This window comes from Sipha flava, unplaced genomic scaffold (assembly GCF_003268045.1).
Source record: "Sipha flava isolate LNK unplaced genomic scaffold, YSA_version1 360_pilon_pilon, whole genome shotgun sequence".
Lineage (NCBI taxonomy): Eukaryota > Metazoa > Arthropoda > Insecta > Hemiptera > Aphididae > Sipha > Sipha flava.
This window is the reverse complement of record NW_020273059.1, coordinates 95,358-113,553: the sequence shown is the minus strand read 5'-3', so window position 1 is coordinate 113,553 and position 18,196 is coordinate 95,358. Positions and strand designations below refer to the sequence as shown.

The 18,196-nt window shown below is 30.0% G+C and overlaps 2 protein-coding genes across 2 annotated transcripts; one reads left to right on the top strand and one right to left on the bottom strand.

Moving 5' to 3' along the window:
- Window positions 1–36: 36 nt before the first annotated feature.
- On the bottom strand, window positions 37–621 carry LOC112687775 (DNL-type zinc finger protein-like). The gene has a single exon (XM_025560695.1). The coding sequence runs from the start codon at window positions 557–559 to the stop codon at window positions 101–103; it is 459 nt and encodes a 152-aa protein (XP_025416480.1). The 5' UTR covers window positions 560–621; the 3' UTR covers window positions 37–100.
- A 110-nt stretch (window positions 622–731) lies between these two features.
- Window positions 732–18,007, top strand: LOC112687774 (85/88 kDa calcium-independent phospholipase A2). Its single transcript, XM_025560694.1, has 14 exons — window positions 732–1,217; window positions 1,275–1,365; window positions 1,427–1,551; window positions 1,622–1,799; window positions 1,860–2,090; window positions 4,424–4,549; window positions 13,169–13,332; window positions 13,397–13,598; window positions 13,746–13,977; window positions 14,053–14,203; window positions 14,280–14,465; window positions 17,148–17,319; window positions 17,442–17,611; window positions 17,677–18,007. The coding sequence occupies exons 1-14, from the start codon at window positions 1,015–1,017 to the stop codon at window positions 17,813–17,815; spliced, it is 2,370 nt and encodes a 789-aa protein (XP_025416479.1). The 5' UTR covers window positions 732–1,014; the 3' UTR covers window positions 17,816–18,007.
- Window positions 18,008–18,196: the final 189 nt, after the last annotated feature.

Sequence of the window (18,196 nt, the reverse complement as noted above, 5' to 3'; positions counted from 1 at the left end):
ATATTTATTTTTTTTTTTTTTTTTTTTGTTAATATTTAAGATTTTACATAAGGTATTTTACATTTGAATATAAAATTCATTAAACATGTTGATATATATTTTATTTCAATGGGATTTTTGATGCTATTTCCCAGCACCCATCTATCCGTTTAACCTTTTCACCTTTAGCAGCCAATATTTCTTCAATGTTTTTGCATCCTGTGTCTGGAAACCATCCCAAGTTATCAGCAATCAAATGGTTGTTCTTGCATCCATCGCATTCTACTATCACAATACCTTTTTCATATGAAACTTTAGAAAACCTTCGACTATTTCTAGTATTGCACACCTTGCAAGTAAATGTTATTTGCATTTTACCACTAGTTTCATTTTTTGGTTGTTTCTCGCCTTGAGTGGATGGTAAGCTACTATAATATCGGGTGATACTGCTACTGACCAATGAAGCCGATGTACTAGGGTTAATTCTTGATGGATAACGTAACGTAATGCATCTGTGAAGTCTAAAAGTATTTGTATTTTTAATCACATTAGTAAAACGAATTAATTTAAAACAAATCATGGTTACAACAATAAACTATAAAGTCCTATACGGAGACCGTTAACTGAAACTTATTGATAATGTATAATCACAGAATATTCCGTGATAAGAACATGATGTAGATAATACGGTGTAGACACTCCAATATAATCCATAGCTGTGATAGTGTGTCCAATTTTCCGGCACATTGTTCAGATTTTGTCCACCAGGTAAGGCTAAGAAGGGTGATTTTATATGCTGTTTATAGAATATATTTATGTTGGTGTAAAATCAATACATTATTTATGATAACAAAATACAAAGTTCATTTGGTATTGGTTAAAAATGTATATGCGAAGCTTTCAATCTATATACTTGTGCGTTTTCATTGTATACAATACCTATTGCTAACAGCAGGTAGTCAAGTTCCAAACACCATAAAAAACTGATTTATATTACATTGTAGACTATTTATTACATTAAACAATTTATTAAAAATGTCTTGGCTAAATTCAATTAGAGGGTTTTTTACTCCTGATAATAATCCTAGTAGAGTCATTGAAGTAAAATCAGAAAAGTATTCTGACCGCAATGTCCACTGTCGATATGATCCTATTATGTTGTACCAAGCAGATAATAATAATACCAGTGAAATTGTCTTGCATTTATCACGTGCTGAGAGTTTAACTACATCTTACAGGTACATTATTTTATTATTTATTTGAAATAATTTGCAAATTAACCATTGGTTGAACAGTTTGTTCAGGAGTCCTGATATTTATGAATGTGAAATAAGATTTTTCATTCTCAAAGAAAAATTACCAGAAATACTTCGTATATCTAAAGATGTAAGTAATCTTTCATAAAATGTCGTAAATATTAATTATAATAATTATATTGGCATTATAGGGTTATAGTGTAACTATGATACAACAGTTATGTGATACTCTTGTTGAAAATCCATCATGGAATGAAGCTCATGTAGTTGTACGATTGGTAATGATTGATATTTTGTCCCATCCAAGCATTTTGAAGTATGTTTGCTATGACGTATACGAGTTAACAGCTTTATTTAATAGTACATACTTTGTGTTCTATTTTCAGGTTCTTAAATGTACCTGATGAATGTTATGGTATATCACCATTGCAGTTAGCTATTTATGACAATTCTTTTAATGTAGTTAAAGCTTTAATTGGCTTGGATGTTTCTTTGGAGCATTTAGATAATGAAGCAAACTCAGTTTTTCACTATGCCGCTAAATCTAGTAGTGACATAATTTTGGTAAAATTATAAGATAATTTAACATTAATTTACTCGTTTAATAATGTGAATATATTATAGGTCTTGTCTAAAGTGAGCACCAAATGTTTGAATTATCGTAATATAAATGGATTTACACCACTTCATTTAGCATGCCAAGCAGATAAACCGGATTGTGTCAAAGAGTTGTTGGTTTGTGGAGCAGATGTAAATATACCAGCAGGAATTCCTGAAAAAAATGTATCTGAAAACAAATTGCCTGGAATTGTAAAAGATTATCTTCAAGATAACCATAAAAAACTCTTTGTAGAAGTAAGGATAAAGTATTACATGCAATTATTTTAAAAGTATAATTTGGTATTTATACTACACTGCGATTTATTGGTAAATTAATTAAAAGGTGTATGTAATATAAATATTTATTTAAATACATTTTTTTTAACTTAAGAGTCAATGCGTAAGCTTTGATATTTAAAGTTTAAATTTAACCATTGAAGTCACAGACTCATTCAAATTGAATATTATATACTTACTATATATTTACATCAGATAGGTACTAACTACTATAGCCTATAGATACCATCTGCTAAGTGCTATCCTACAGTTTACGAATTAGGTATTATATATAGTTGTTATATGTATATATATAATAAATATAATAATTTTGAATATAGACCAATAATCAACTGTTATTGTTACATATTTTATTAGAATTTTTTTTTTTTTTTTAATTTTTTAATAAATATACTACATTACTTCTATGAAGAACTAGACATGATATGTGATACAACATTTAATCATTGTGTTAAAATAGTTCTTGGGGACTTCAGTGCGAATGTAGGAAAAGAGGAGGTATATATACCAATAATTGCTAATTAAGTATTATATGACAAATGGTATGGTCCTAAGTAGTAAATATTTCCCTAGAAAGGATAAGTAAACATGGGTTGCTTCAAACCAAGTGGTAAAAAATCAAATAGATCATATAATAATAAAAAATAGACACAAAAGGTGTATACAAAACATTAGAACCTTTAGGGGTACTGATGCAAATTCTGATCATTACTTAGTCATTGCAAAATTTATAATAAGACTATTGGTGCATTGGAGAGAAAATAAAGGAAAATTGTTGGAAAAATGTTGTACTGAAAAGTTTGCGGAAGAATGTGTCTTGAAATACCAAGGTTAAATAATGATGAAAATGTAGAAAATATATGAAAAAAGATAAAGACCACAGTGAAAAATAGTGCAAAGAACTGTCTAGGAATGAGAAAAAATAGTAAAAATAAAAACTGAAAAAATAAACTTATAGAAATAGTGTTAAAAAGTCTGGCAGATGAAAATTTAGAACGATAGAAAGCTAGCAAAATAGAAACTAACAAAATACTCAGGAAAGAAAAAAGACAAGAAGAATAGAGGAAGATTGAAGAAATTGAAAATATCAGATTTAACTCCAAAAAAATCTTTAGCAATAGCAGAAATATCAAACAAGGATATAAACAACAAACTAGGATGGTTAGAAATCAGACAGGAGACTTATTAACAAATGAAAAGGAATTAGCTGAAGAGTTTAAAAATGACTATACAATGTTACTTAATAAAACAGCTTTTGTCTGATGCGATCTATTTGTAATATAGTATGGCTGAGTCATGTATTAGTTATCCTTCATGAATTAAAGTCAATAGGAGTATAAGTAAACTTAAGAATAAAAGGCTCCAAGAGAAAGCAAGAATTAGTAGCAAAATTATTGAAAAATAATAGAAAAGCATTGAAAAACGAAATGTGGAAAATGATCAATCTTATTTGGGAAAAAGAAATAATTCCAGAAGAGTGTACTTATGGATATTATTTCCGGTGTTTAAAAAAGGAGACATATTGGATACAAAAAAAAACTATAGAAGAATTTCTTTATTATATACTCGTACATGCTATAAAGTATTATCAACAATTCTCTTAGAGCAGTTAACTCTATACGCTGAAGAGATTATAAAACGGTACAAATGTGCTTTAGAATAGGAAGATCAACTACAGATCCGGTATTAATCCTGAGACAAGTGATGAAGAAACATTACGAATTAGACAAAGACCTGGTACTGGTCGACTATAAACAGGCGTATGATAGTATAAATAGGGAAGAATTATGGAACACCTTGATCTGCTTTGGGATATCAAAAAAATATGTTATTATGGTAAAACTCTGCAATAATAAAACAAAATGTAAAGTGAAATTTCTGGGAGAATTGTCATCAGCCTATGAAGTAAACTCAGATTTATGGCGGCGAGATGTTTTATCTCCAACCCTATTATTTTAGGGCTTTAAAAGGTAGTATGATAATTAAATCATAATCATCAAGTGGAGGTGGTAAATAAAGATATAATATTGGCATATACAGATGATATTGTCATTTTAGGAAATTCCAGATAATGTTTAACCATTTGTTAGCCAATAAAAGGATGGAACTTTGTATAAACAAAGATATAACGTAATTTCTATTTTAAAGTATTAAAAAATCTTTTCCGTTCAAAAAAAAATTTTTCCTTATCCGTTTTAATGGTTACCCATGTCTCACACGTGTACAATTCTATGAGTCTAATTAAAACTTATTGTAATATTTATAAAAATGTATGTTTTTGCTATTTTTAGGATATGAAATTTGGAGGTACTCCTTTACATTGGTCGAGTTCTCGTGAAGTTATTGATAGCTTGATTGCTAATAATTGTGATATTAATGCATTAAATTTTGACAAGCGCACAGCTCTTCACATAATGGTAATAATAATAGTATTAAAAACATTTACAGTACAATAGATTTTTGTTATATGAAAATCAGTATCCACAATGTTTTGATACTTTTTTTTTTTTAATATATTTGAAATTATTATGAAGGATTACGATCTATGCATTGAGTACAATAAGTAATATAAATATTTTAAAAATAATTTACAGGTTTTATTATACACATGAGGAGGAAATCACACATTTGTGACATCCCTGAATATTATTTAGTACTTAATATTTTAGTAAGTCGCGGCACTAGTTCCTTTTGAGACGTCAATTTGGGTTAACAGGTAGTGTAAACTAATTCGTTGATCAGTTGGTTAGGATTATTTCACAACTTGAAGTGGAAGCGCTTGTAGAAGATAGCAGCAGTTTCATTGATGGATGGTAATTTGCGGTCAGAATTTTGTGACTCATTTGAGATAAACCCGAGTGCACCAGTGTTTACGCGTTGAAAGATGTTTTGAAAAGCTTGAATAGTTCTTTTATTTGAGTTATTTGCAGAGCCCCAGATTGTGATGCCATACATCCAGATTGGTTGAAGGAGAGTTTTATATAAGATGATTTTGTTGGATATAGTTAAGTTAGAACGAAGGAGTGGCCTTAAAATATGGAGTCTGGAATTTAGCTTTTTACGCTTATCCTTTAGATCAGAGGTTCTCAAATTGTGGGGCGCGATCCTCCGGAGGACCGCGAAAGCTTTATTTGGGGGGTGGAAGGGGGGCACAAGAAAATTTAAAAAATCAACATTGCATTGGTTGGACAGAAAAAGATTTGTGAAATTTCTGTAATTATAATCGCGTCCTGTATTGTATACAATTTGGTATATTTATACATCACATTCAGGCAGCAATAACCAACAAGAGCTATTATCTATAAAAGGTTAGTTGTTTTATGGATAAACTACTATTGGTCGTTATTCTATTTTTAAACATACACAGTTCTACGCGTTTAACTATGTGACAAGGTTGTGGTGGTATAACGTTGACAGTTTGATATTGTGTATGCTACCTTGTACGTGTAAGTACATCTTTGTAAATAAGTTTTGTTTATTTCGATTATTCTGGTATTAAACCTACTTGTTATTCCTAGTACATTTAATAATGAAAATATTTTTGATAAGTGATCAAACTAGTGCTTCAACATCAAGCAGCAGTAATAAAATTAAAAGGGATAACGTCAGTAGTGTAAACAGCGAGTTAGCCACCGGTACTTTAAGCCCAGTGTCGAACTCAAAATCTACAAAATTAAGAAGGTATGACGAAAACTATTTGTCTCTTGGATTTACTAAAACTAATATAAATAGTGAAAAACGGCCTCAGTGTGTAGTAAGTTTAATTATATTATCATCTGATAGCATGAAACCTAATAAATTAAAGAGGCATTTAGAAACAACACATGCTGAACTAGTTAATAAACCTAAAGAATTTTTTGCTCGGAAGCTTATCAGCTTTCAATCTACTCAACAGACATTTAAAAAAATTACAACTGTGCCTTCCAAAGCTTTTTTAGCGTCCTATAAAGTTGCTCATAGAATTGCCAAATGAAAAAACCTCACACATTAGGTGAAACTTTTATATTACTAGCAGCTGTTGATATTGTTTCTATAATGTTTGAAGACAATTTGGCTTAACAACTTAAATCCATACCTCTTTTCAATGACACTGTGTCACGGGGAATATCAAATATTTCGAAAGATCTCGATAAACAATTATTTGAAAAAATAAAAAATAACGTTTTTGTCCTTCAAGTTGATGAAGCGACTGATAAACATAGGCAATCTTATTTATTGGCTTATGTTAGATTTATTGATGATAAGGATATAAGAGAAGAAATACTTTTTTTGAGAGTCTTTAACCACCAATGCTACATAATAGTGTATTTTTGATATTATTGACAATTTTTTTTTAACAACATGATGCAATGGAAGAATTGCGTTGGTTTGTGCACGGATGGAACTAGGGATATGGCAGGCCAGTACAATGGACTTAAGGTTTAGTTAAAGCTGTTACCCCAAACCTCAAATGGACTCATTGCATCATTCATAGAGAAGTTCTAGCCTCAAAAGATTTGAGCCCCAACCTAAATGAAATTCTTTAAACTGTCGTTAAACAGTGATTTTAATAAAAGCACAGCCACTACAATCAAGGTTGTTTGAAGTTTTATGTGAAGAAATGAGCTTGAAGCATATAGCAGTGCCATTTCACACCGAAGCATGGTGGCTATCTCGGGGAAATGTTTTAAATAGAATATTTGAACTCAGAAATTAAGTATTTATGTTTTTTGAGAGATTGCAAAAAACCTTCAGCAGAGTTGTTCTGCGATACACAGTTCCTTTTGAAGCTAGCTTACCTTACAGATATTTTTTTCGAAAATAAATGTGTTGAATAAATCTCTACAAAAAGAAAAAACAAATATTCTTATTTGGGAAGAAAAGATACAAGGCTTTTTAAAAATTTATCACTGTGGGAGGAATTTTGAAAACACCGGACTTCATCGTTTTTCCGACGTTATTGAACATGGTGCAAGAAGACTGTGAGGAGATTCCTCAAGAACTAACAACATGTTTTGTAAATCATTTGTCAACTTAAAAAGAAAAATTAAAAGAATACTTTTATGAAAACCTGTAACCCATTTCTTTAGGTAAAACAACCATTTCAAATGCTGAAGGAAAATTGTTCGTTGAATTTGGCAAAACAAGAACAAGCTATTGATCTTCAATATGACGAGTTTTTGAAAGCTACATTTGAACAAGACAACTCATTTTCAAGATTCTGGGTAAGTGTAAAAGAAGAGTGCCCGATATTGTTTGAAAAAAGCCATGAGAATACTAGTCCCATTTGCAACTACGTATTTATGTGAAACAGGATTTTCTGCCCTAGCATCAACGAAGTCTAAATACCGTGGAAGACTAGATGTCAACAAAGAATTGATAATTGTTTTATCAAATATCTCTCCTCGTTTCACCAAACATTGTGATAAAAAATAAGCCCACCCATCACATTAAATTTGACCGATTGAGTAAAACCTTTTATAGAAAATACATAATATATAATAAATTTGTAATATGAATATCAATATTAGCCTATATTTGTTGTTAGTTTTAACTTTTTGTTAGTTTAAACATGACTATTAAAATTATTTTTATGAGAAGGGCTCACATCTGGGGTTGACCAAAAAGGGGGGCCTGGCCTGAAAAGTTTGAGAACCTCTGCTTTAGATGAATAGACCAAATCAAGCGCCTGTCAAGTATAAGACCAAGGTATTTAACTTCGGTTCAATTTGAGAATGTTAATATTGTTTATTGATACAGCTGGGAAGCTATGAGGTCGAAGTGCAAAAGTAACAAAGGAAAATTTGGATTCGTTAATTTATGTCTTCCAATTATTGAACCATTGTGAAAGAGTATTTAGGTGAGTTAGTAGTTGTTGAGATCCAACGATATGGTCTGAAGAAACTGATAATAAGGCGGTGTTATCAGCATATGTTCCAATTATAGTATCTTCATATATGAGCAGATCCTTCGTGTAAATGGTATGTAAGAATGGAGCGATATCACTGCTCTGAGGGACACCAGCAGGAATAGGAAATTGATTAAAATGTTTTAAGTTGTGACGTTCATTAAATGAGCGGTTTTCTAGATGATTTAAGTATTAGGTATAAAGGGGGGAGGAAATATTTTTTTAGTTAAAAAAGAAGACCGTCATACCAGACGGTATCAAATGCTTTGGCAAAATCTAAAAAGACTCCAGCACAGTATTTTTTGGTTTTGAGTGCTGATGAGTTGGTGTCCACAGGCGTGGATCTAGAACTAAAAATTGGGGGGGGGGGGGTCGTTTTTTTGAAAGGACAAAAAGATAATACGCAATTAAAACATAAAAATAAAAAGTAAATTATTAAGTAAAATTATATCTTTATTATTTATGGTTAATTTTTAAAATTAAATGACAAAGTTTAACCTTCTTTGTTTTTCTTTTCCAAATTTTGATATAATTTCATCAACATTCCCATGTTTGAGCGAAGCCACGTCTTAAGGCGCCTGAGAGTAGAGAAAGATCGCTCCGCTGTAGCTGCACTTAGAGGAAGTGTAGCGAGTATTTATAATAGAACATGAATATTTGGCTATAAATCTGTGTCATATTGTCTATTACCTGAGGTAGGGACTCAGGTAATTTATTACCATTTTGTAACCCAAAGCTGAAATTCCGACAATACCATGGATATATGAGGACCATGAAGAAGTTCATTGCATATTTTAACTGCTTCCCGTACGGCTACCAAATCAACTTCTAAGTACTCAGTTTTTGGTAAAAACACACCCAATTGAAATAATGACAGCACCTCTAGAGAAAGTCGTTATTTTTAATCTGTTATTATTGAATCTATGAGAAAAAGATATATATACTTCTGTGGAAAAATTTTTATGCAGATTGACCTGGCTGATTATTTTCTCTGTGTCTTCGTCTATGAACAATTCTTGGTACTCTTATCTCCACGTCTAACAGCTCGGAAATTTCTTCCGATTCCAAAAATAATTGCTAGAAAACAGAATCACTGTTCACTTTTGGTTCAGAACAAAAATAGTGTCTTTCATTGCATCGGTTGCCCTTTTTGAATCAATAGGCAAGGTCTGAAGAAAACGGCTAAGTGATACAGTTGTACCTAAAATGTACAATATTTAAATATTTGTAAATTAAATGAAGAAGTCATCACATTATTTACACAAATCTATAAATCATCACTTACCTAAGATATCGTTCAAGCATACAGAAGCAATAATGAATTCAGAACTACATAGAGCATGTAAGAGATATTGAGCAGCACTCGCAGTTTTGCTATCCTCCCAAGTTTTAATTCTGTGTAGGGCATTACACATTTTGACCAAGGTATCGCTTTAAAATTGTAAGTTTCCATCGTGCCTTTCAACCCAATGAGTTTCGCATATTCCTTGTACATTTATCCCTTGAAGCTCCTCTTCAAAGACTTTGTGTCCACTACACGGTGAAATTGATGAATTGTGGCATGAAGAAAACGGAAACTAAACGAAGCTTGGAATACTGTTATTCAATTGTGCAATAGTAGTAATGCGCTTGAGGATAACTTTTTCTAGAATTTTACCAAGAACCGGTAGAAGGCTAATGGGTCGGTACGAGGAGGGCTTTTCTGGAGGCTTACTAGGTTTGAGTGCAGTGACAATGGCTGATGATATCCAAGTAATTGAGAAGTAAGATAGGTGGAGGGCTGCATTATAAATATGTGATAGATGAACAATCATTCTCGTAGTGATATTTTTAACAACTTTGTTGGAAATCAGATCGTGACCCTGAGATTTGTTATTTGAAAGTTTTTTTTTTTTTATAATGCCTTCTATCTCCGCTGGGGAGGTTGGTTTTGCAGTAAGGGCCATTAGTAAAGTTGATTAATAAAGAGAATTCATAACTTTCGACATACGTAGTATTGGTATGAAAATAAGATGTTGTTTGAATACTCCTGATAATTCTTCGGCGAGAATATCAGCTTTTTCTTTATCTGAGAAAGCAAGCGAGTTATCTGGCCGGTGAATAGGAGGAGGGGAGACCTCAATCCGCAGTATTGACTTTGTTTTACGCCAGGGAGATCCGTTAAAAAATGAATAGTTTTGTATATGAATTTTGTTCAAGTTGGTTTTATGAGTTTTAAGTAGTGACTTTAGTTTATTGGAAAGAGAGTTGTACTTTATCTTATCTGTCGGGTAGTGAGTATGTTTCCATTTAGATCTGGCTCTGCTTTTTTCAATAATAAGTTGTCTTAATTCTGGTAATAGATTGAGTGTTTGAGAATAGGGTAGATTCTGGGTCAATGAGTCTATGGCTGCTTTTTGAATGTCATCAGAAAGTTGGAGAATTGCTTAGTCTACATCAGAAGTTGATTTTAATTTTATATTAAGGGTAGTTTAGTTTGAGATGATATCTTTGAATTTTTTCCAGTTTGTAGTGCCCGGAGTAATGGTTGGTCTATTTTTCTTCAAAGAGGGATAAGCTCCGATTAGTAGCAAGACAGGTGTATGATCAGAAACTGGGTCATTTAGCCTTATAACTTCAGTGGAAAAGCGATTTGGAAGATAGGTGATAAAGAAGTCAAGAGTGTCGAGATGACGGTTGCTATGTGATGGCCAATAGGTTGAAAAAAGGGACGCTATTACCTTAAGATGATAAAGCGAGATGAAATTTTGAAGGCGAGGCCTCTGGTGTTTGTTGACCGGCTCCAAGTTTGATATTTAGCATTAAAGTCAGCGCCAATAGTATGGATAAAGCTTAGAGATTGAGAAAGATTACTGAGTTTTGCTGGAGGGAAAGATTTTCCTGGGAGAAAATAGCACGAAGAGACGGAAATAGTTACGGAGTTTATTGTTATTGAAGTGCATGATCAATTTTATTGGAGACGAGGAGAGCAGCGCATTAGTATACAGTACCATTTGGAATATCAGTTCTGATAATATCAAATGCAAATATCTTGAATAAAGAGTTAGATGAGTTTCTGAAATAAGAGTTATTGCAACTTTTTTTTTTTTCGTTAAGAACTACTTGTAGTTTATTTAAATGTTGTAGGTTGCCGTTAGCATTCCATAAAAATATGGAGAGTGGTTTCAAGTTATTTGTTGGCATTATTTATGAGTTTAACGACGAATGTTGTGAGAAGTGATATAAGGGGGTTTATTAAAGCTTTGAATTAATTAATAAATAAGGAAAGTTGTGCAGTGATATTTTGGTTTTGGCTTGTGTCTTGAGTGTGAGAAGATGAGTCTTGATTTAATTAAGGGAAATGTTGTGTGTAAGCTCGATGCAAGGGTTCCTACGAACCTAAACATTCACTCCAAATGGTTAACGAGGAGGGAAACTTTTATTCAAGATATTTTTTGAAGAGTTCGGTAGTAATCTTTTTTTAAGATCCAGTTGAGATTTATAACTCCTAAAGTTATCCGGGTGATTTCCACCATATAGAGCGCATTTAGTCGGGGAGCTGTGATCCTTGGTACCTGTTGTTAACATAACAAGTACTTTTTTTTTTGAATATAATACATTGATTTATTTAAAAAAAAATGTAATATATAAATAATTAAGAATAAAAAATTACTAGTCTATCATTATAATATGTTATCATTATAACAGAAACATGAGCTGTAAATTATTTTTAAGTTTGTATTGAAGAAAAATTAGTTCCCCCCTCTCATGGTATCAACACAAATACGTCCTCGTGTTGGAGATAATAAGCGGTGGTGGAATAGTTTTAATAGTTGTGTTACGGGCAAAAGTCGAAATCGGGCAAACCTCAGAAATGCCCGGACAAAACGCGAACTGCCCACAATCCTTGGGCAAAATATCATATTTCGGCTTTTGATCGGGCAAACCTAGTTAACTAACTTCATTTGAGCAAAACCGCCAAAACCGTTTATTGACTTTTATCGTAAGGACAAAACCATAGAGTCTTAAATATGTATAAGGGAATTTTGTCATCACTTTATGCCAGAAACCAAATATTTCAATGCAAGGAACAATTTATTAGCAGCAATGATGAACCGAATATCGAAATACCACTGAGGACTGCTAGTATTCAAAATTCATTAACTGGAGGATAAGGGTTTACTTTTTATTCTTGCAAAACTAAGTGCACTACGAGACGATGTAAATGTAAAAAAAACAAAATATTTTGTGTGGTTCTAAATGCCATGGTTCTAATATGTGTAGCTACAAATAAACAAAAATATTATTTTTTTATTATTATTGAAGTGTATTCAATTACCTATATCTCTACAATATTTTATGATTATTATTTTTTTGTATTTAATATTAGTGAAGTTATTTAAAACGCTACAGTTTGGCTCATTTGAGGTTTAAATATATTAATTAAGTTTATTCAATTATATTTCTACAATAATATTTATTTTATAATTATTTGTACTTAATATTAGCGAACGTATTTAAGGCTCTACGGTTTTGCCCTAAACGATAAAAGTCAGTATACGGTTTTGACGATTTTGCTCAAATGAGATTGGTCATAACTAATTGTGCCCGGTCAAAGGCCGAAATATGACATTTTGCCCAAGGATTGTGGGCAGTTCGCGTTTTGCCCAGGCATTTCTGAGGTTCGCCCGATTTCGGCTTTTGCCCGTAACAGTTGCATTTTTTATATATTGGTGATTTGAAAATTTTGGTAATAGGCGTTGGTAGGCAATCAGAGTTCATAATTATTTAGATAAGCTAATTTATAGGTTTGCCTTGTGGAATGTTAAAATAATTTATTCATTACCGACCATACGAGTACCGCGACGAGCGCTGGACACGATATCGATACACACGCTATCGATAGCTGATTAAAGCGGAGCGTGTGACAACGTGTGAACCTTACGACGTCTAAACACGAACTAGTTTTGATACTTAGCTATAAATTATAATCTTCTTGAAATTATCCAAAAAAAATATCATTTGTACATCATTATGTCTTAAGCATATTTTATAAAATTTGAATTATTCAATTTTTTAAACAATAATTTGTTTTTCTTAAGATTCAACTATACTACCGTCGTCTGTATTTATGGTCTGTTCACTATCCTATAACCATGTTTTCTTTTAGGTTATAAGAAATAGATTTGATTGTGTAATGGGACTATTATGTAATGGAGCTAATGTAAACATAGCTGATGTAGATGGTAACACTCCAATGCATTTTGCAGTCAAAAATAATTTGATACCAATAATTCATGCTCTTATTGCATTTGAAGCCGACATTGATTATGTGTATGTACATTTTAGATTAAGAAATTAGCATGTTTTATGTTATATAATTTTTATTAATTTTTAGTAACAATAAAGGCATATCTCCAAGACATATTGCTGCTACAAATAATGGACCTGATAAAATTTCTGAAAAAATTATTTATATTTTGCATGCAGTTGGTGCCAAACGATGTCAAAATGTTTTATTGGAAACAGAATGTACTAATGGATGTGCTTGGAACAAAGAGTACAATGGTTTACCTCCTCAAAAACCTATATCAATGCCAGTATGTATCATACTGATCAAGTCATGTTTGTTTTTAAATAATTTTATCTTACTTTTGAAAAAGTTCACCATTAAAATATATTATACGAGTATATATAGTTCATTATATATAAATAATTCAAATTTTAAATCAAATTTATATCTATAGGTTAGATGTATTGTGACAGCTATGGAAGAACTTATGGAAGAGAGAATAGATGTCAATAAAAATTATCGAGGAGGCAGAGTCTTATCTCTTGATGGTGGTGGAATCAGAGGACTAGTGTTGATATCTGTCTTACTTCATATAGAAAATGCCACTAAAGTACCTATTATTCATTGTTTTGATTGGATATCAGGAACAAGTACCGGAGGGATTTTAGCTTTGGGACTTGCATGTGGTAATGCTTTTTTCTTTATAGGCATTGCAAAATATATTATAAGTTAAATGGTCTAATTTTTAAACAACATTTTAGGTAAATCATTGCACGAATGTTTGTGTTTATACTTCAGACTTAAACAGCTCGTATTTCAAGGAAGTAAACCTTATGCTAGTGAAGTATTGGAAAATATGTTGCAAGAAACATTGGGTGCAAATACTTATATGAGTGATATAAAGCATCCAAAGTAAGTTCTTTTGTTAAATAATTAATTGTAATCATTAATTTATTGAGTTGAGGAAAAAAAATCATAATTTTTATAGACTTTTAGTTACGGGTTTGTTAGCTGACAGAAAACCTGTAGATTTACATTTTTTTCGTAACTATACATCACCGAGTGACATGCTTAACTTAGATCATCCATGTGACTACCCACCTCCGCCACCTCCTAATGAGCAATTGGCATGGAAAGCAGCAAGAGCAAGTGGTGCTGCACCTTCATACTTCAGGTAATACTTGTTTTAACCATTTTACCAATTATTTTGTAATATTTATAATTACTTAATTTGTTCAGTTATTTCACTAATATAATTAATATTTAAAATATAGACTACGTCCAAATATACTTTTTTTCCTGATTTTTTTTTAAAAAATCGGTTTTATGTTTTTAAATAAAATATTAATCTTTGGTTTAGATTTAATTATTAAGTCAACTACGTACGATGTAATGAAAATTTAAATGTATTTTTATTTCCTCGGTATGACAATTTTTTTTGGCTGAAGCTAACAAATTTTTACAATTTCGGAATTTGATATTACCATTTGGAGTCCTTTGTAACCTTGAAGATAGCAAAATCACGTTTTCGCAGCTTTTTTAATTATCTACAGACATAAAATCGTCAACAGTGTGTTTTGTAATATTTTAAATTTGGACAACATTATTGATTGGGTAAGCGCAAGTGGCTATACACAAAATAAAATTACTGATTTTTTAAAATAATAAATATGTATACATAATTAAATAATGACTCATGTATGTATATATTAATTTTTACTAAATACATATATCTAACATATATGTTTGTAGGATAGTGTGAAATATAATAATAATTAAGAACACGGATCCGAGTAATATATTTTCCCTTTATTAATATTAACACGAACAACACAGCACAACACAACTCACGGCACGATCAAACACTGTGGCCATGGTTTTGATGAACAAAACAAATTATATTTATACTAATAATAAAACAAGAGGGTGGGGAAATCTTGCAGTCTTGGGAGAAACCCCACATGTATATAAATTCAGATGCATATGTAGTGTGTTGATTTACATTTTGAATTTTATTTTAAATCTTAATAAATTTTGTTTATTTAAATTTGTATTCACATTGGTTGGTTTTATGCTCTTGTTATAATTAAATTTCGATGTAACGAACTTTTGATGAACCAAAATTTTTCCTCGGTCCTTTGAAATTAATTATATCACGAATTGACTGTACATTGATATTTTCTCTTAATAATAAATACTTACTACAAAAGAAAATATGTAAATTAATATTATTATATTAAAGAAATTCAATTTTGACACCTTTCACTTTATATAATAGAAAACATAATCTTTGTTCTAAGTACTGAAATGTAATTAATATTATTTAAATAATTTATTTTGAATTGTTTGAAACGGTTTTATCTTTGAATATTGTTTAATTTTAATTACTTTTACTTTTTTTAATTTAATTTTAATTTTTTTTGTTTAGTTTGTTATGAGAAATTATTTTCAGAAACCAGATTATTGAAATGAAAACAAAGATATTTAGTTAATTTGTTAAATTATAACTTTTATGGTCTTTTTAAATTTGAATAAATGGTTTTATTTTTTTAAAATCAGTATTTAAATATTTTCAATATGTTTCTTTATAGGCATGTAACATAGAAAGAAAGAGATAGAATAGAATGAGAGAAAAATTATAATGTATCATTTCATGTTTTATTCTATTTTATTTTTTTTGTCTTACTTTAATTTTATAATATTAAGTCAATACTATTATATTATTTACACAAGATTTTTATACTGGTTTAAATTTTATATTCATCATATTTTATCATGATTTGAAGTAATTATTATTATTAGAGGTCTGGGTTTTATGATTTTACATATTTATTTCTAGTCTATGCAGTCAAATGGGAATGAGATATTTTTATGATTTGTGAAACACAGAATTAACAGAAAAAAATGTATTTTGCATAAAGAAGCATATTTTAGGGGTCAGGTAATATTCAATAGGTTGGAGAATATTTGAGAATATTTTATAAACATTTTGATTTTTGTAAATATTTTTTTTTTTAAGAAAATAATTTATCATTATATTATCTATTATTTTTCTGCGAATCCATGTACTTCTTGCATACACCAGAATTGTAATAATATTGATTAACAAATACATTATTTTATATCCTTCTAGGTTTTTATAAAAATGAATCGTTAGATATTTAGAGTAATCCACATACAGTTAAAATTGGCTTTACAATCAATTTTTTTTCAAAAAAATGTTATTGTAAATCAAATTAATAATATTTAGTAATTGATGAATTTAATCCAAGTAATTACGAGTATAATAATTATTTTTTTTTACAGAATATTGAAAAAAACATTTATATTTTTAAAGACATGAAACATCATGTATTTGTTATTTTTAAAGAATATTTAGAAAATTTAATGCCTTTTTTAAACAACACAAAAACATCATATTTTAAGGATTTTAAGAGACTATAAATCTGACCTCTAATTATTATTAATTTTATAACTTGTTATATATTGTAAAGTCAATAGGTATAGTAAAATAAATATTAACAGACTACCATAAATAATAAAATTGTAAATATATTTACTGCTATATTTGATTATATCAATGTGAAGTTGTTATGATTGTTATAAGCATACTTGTTATGTGTCTCACTAAACCATATTTACTTTAAGTGTTAAAAAAATCTTTACAACCTATGTTGTAACTTTGGTACAGTTTTTTACTAAATATATTGATTTATGCTTTTGATTTAAATTAACAAATGAATCTTACCACTTTTTCTCGAAAGTCTTATATTTTGAGATGTGTAGAATATTATAAATTGTTACTGTTGAATATTTTATTATTATTACTATAGCTATAGCATTTTTTATGTCTTAGAATGTTTGGTCGTTTTTTGGATGGAGGATTGATCTCAAATAATCCTACTTTGGATACATTAACTGAAATTGAAGAATACAATTTGGCATTATATAAGACAAACAGAACTCATGAAATGATTGATCCAACTGTTGTAGTATCTGTTGGAACTGGATGTATTCCTGTGACTGAAGTAAAAGTTGTATTATAGCATACAGAGAATATAAACTATTTTACCTATAAAATAAAAGGCTATATAATTATCTTCTCAATTTTTCATTGCATAATAATAATTGGTTATGATCTTTATTTTAGATGAAAAACTTGGACATTTTTAAACCAAGTAGCGTGAGCGATGGTTTTCGCTTAGTATTTGGGTTTTCAGCTTTAGGCTTATTGCTTATTGACCAAGCAACTCAGTCAGATGGCCGTGTTGTAGATAGAGCGAGATCATGGTGTTACAAAACAAAAACAGCATTTTTTAGGTAATTTTTTTTATTAGCTTTTTATTCCAAAAGTATTGGTCGTAAATCTATTATTGCCATTTTAGGTTTTGCCCACAAATGTCAGAAGATGTAGCTATGGACGAAAAAGATGATGTCAAACTAGTCAAAATTCTATGGGAAACTAAAGTCGATATGGTGAGAAATAATGGGAAAGTGAGCAAGCTGGCACAACTACTGAAATGATCTGTAGAAAAAAATGCATAACTTTAGTTGATCATGAATGTAATAATATCATATTGTTTATTATTACATATTTTTTAAATTTCTGTTAGTTACATTATGTAGTACACTATTATACCCATCTTCTTCTTCAGCTTATTGGTCTTTAAAAGACATTATACACATACAAATAAATATAATATATATTGCTTTATATTCATAGAAATATAATTATACATCTATCTATAACTAAAATTTGTTATACATTATAATTTATACCAGTGCAAATTATTATTTACTAAAGGATTACATTATTACACTTGTGCTTTGTCTTAAAATCTATGGTAACACTAATATACATTGTTTAATGACAGTATAATATATATATATGCTTATAAATATATA

Bases quoted from the DNA above. Each gene is read 5' to 3' on its own strand.
- LOC112687775 (XM_025560695.1), bottom strand. From the start codon at position 559: ATGATTTGTTTTAAATTAATTCGTTTTACTAATGTGATTAAAAATACA.
- LOC112687774 (XM_025560694.1), top strand. From the start codon at position 1,015: ATGTCTTGGCTAAATTCAATTAGAGGGTTTTTTACTCCTGATAATAAT. The intron at 1,800-1,859 runs GTAAAATTATAA...AATATATTATAG, and splicing joins CTAGTAGTGACATAATTTTG to GTCTTGTCTAAAGTGAGCAC. The intron at 14,204-14,279 runs GTAAGTTCTTTT...TAATTTTTATAG, and splicing joins AGTGATATAAAGCATCCAAA to ACTTTTAGTTACGGGTTTGT.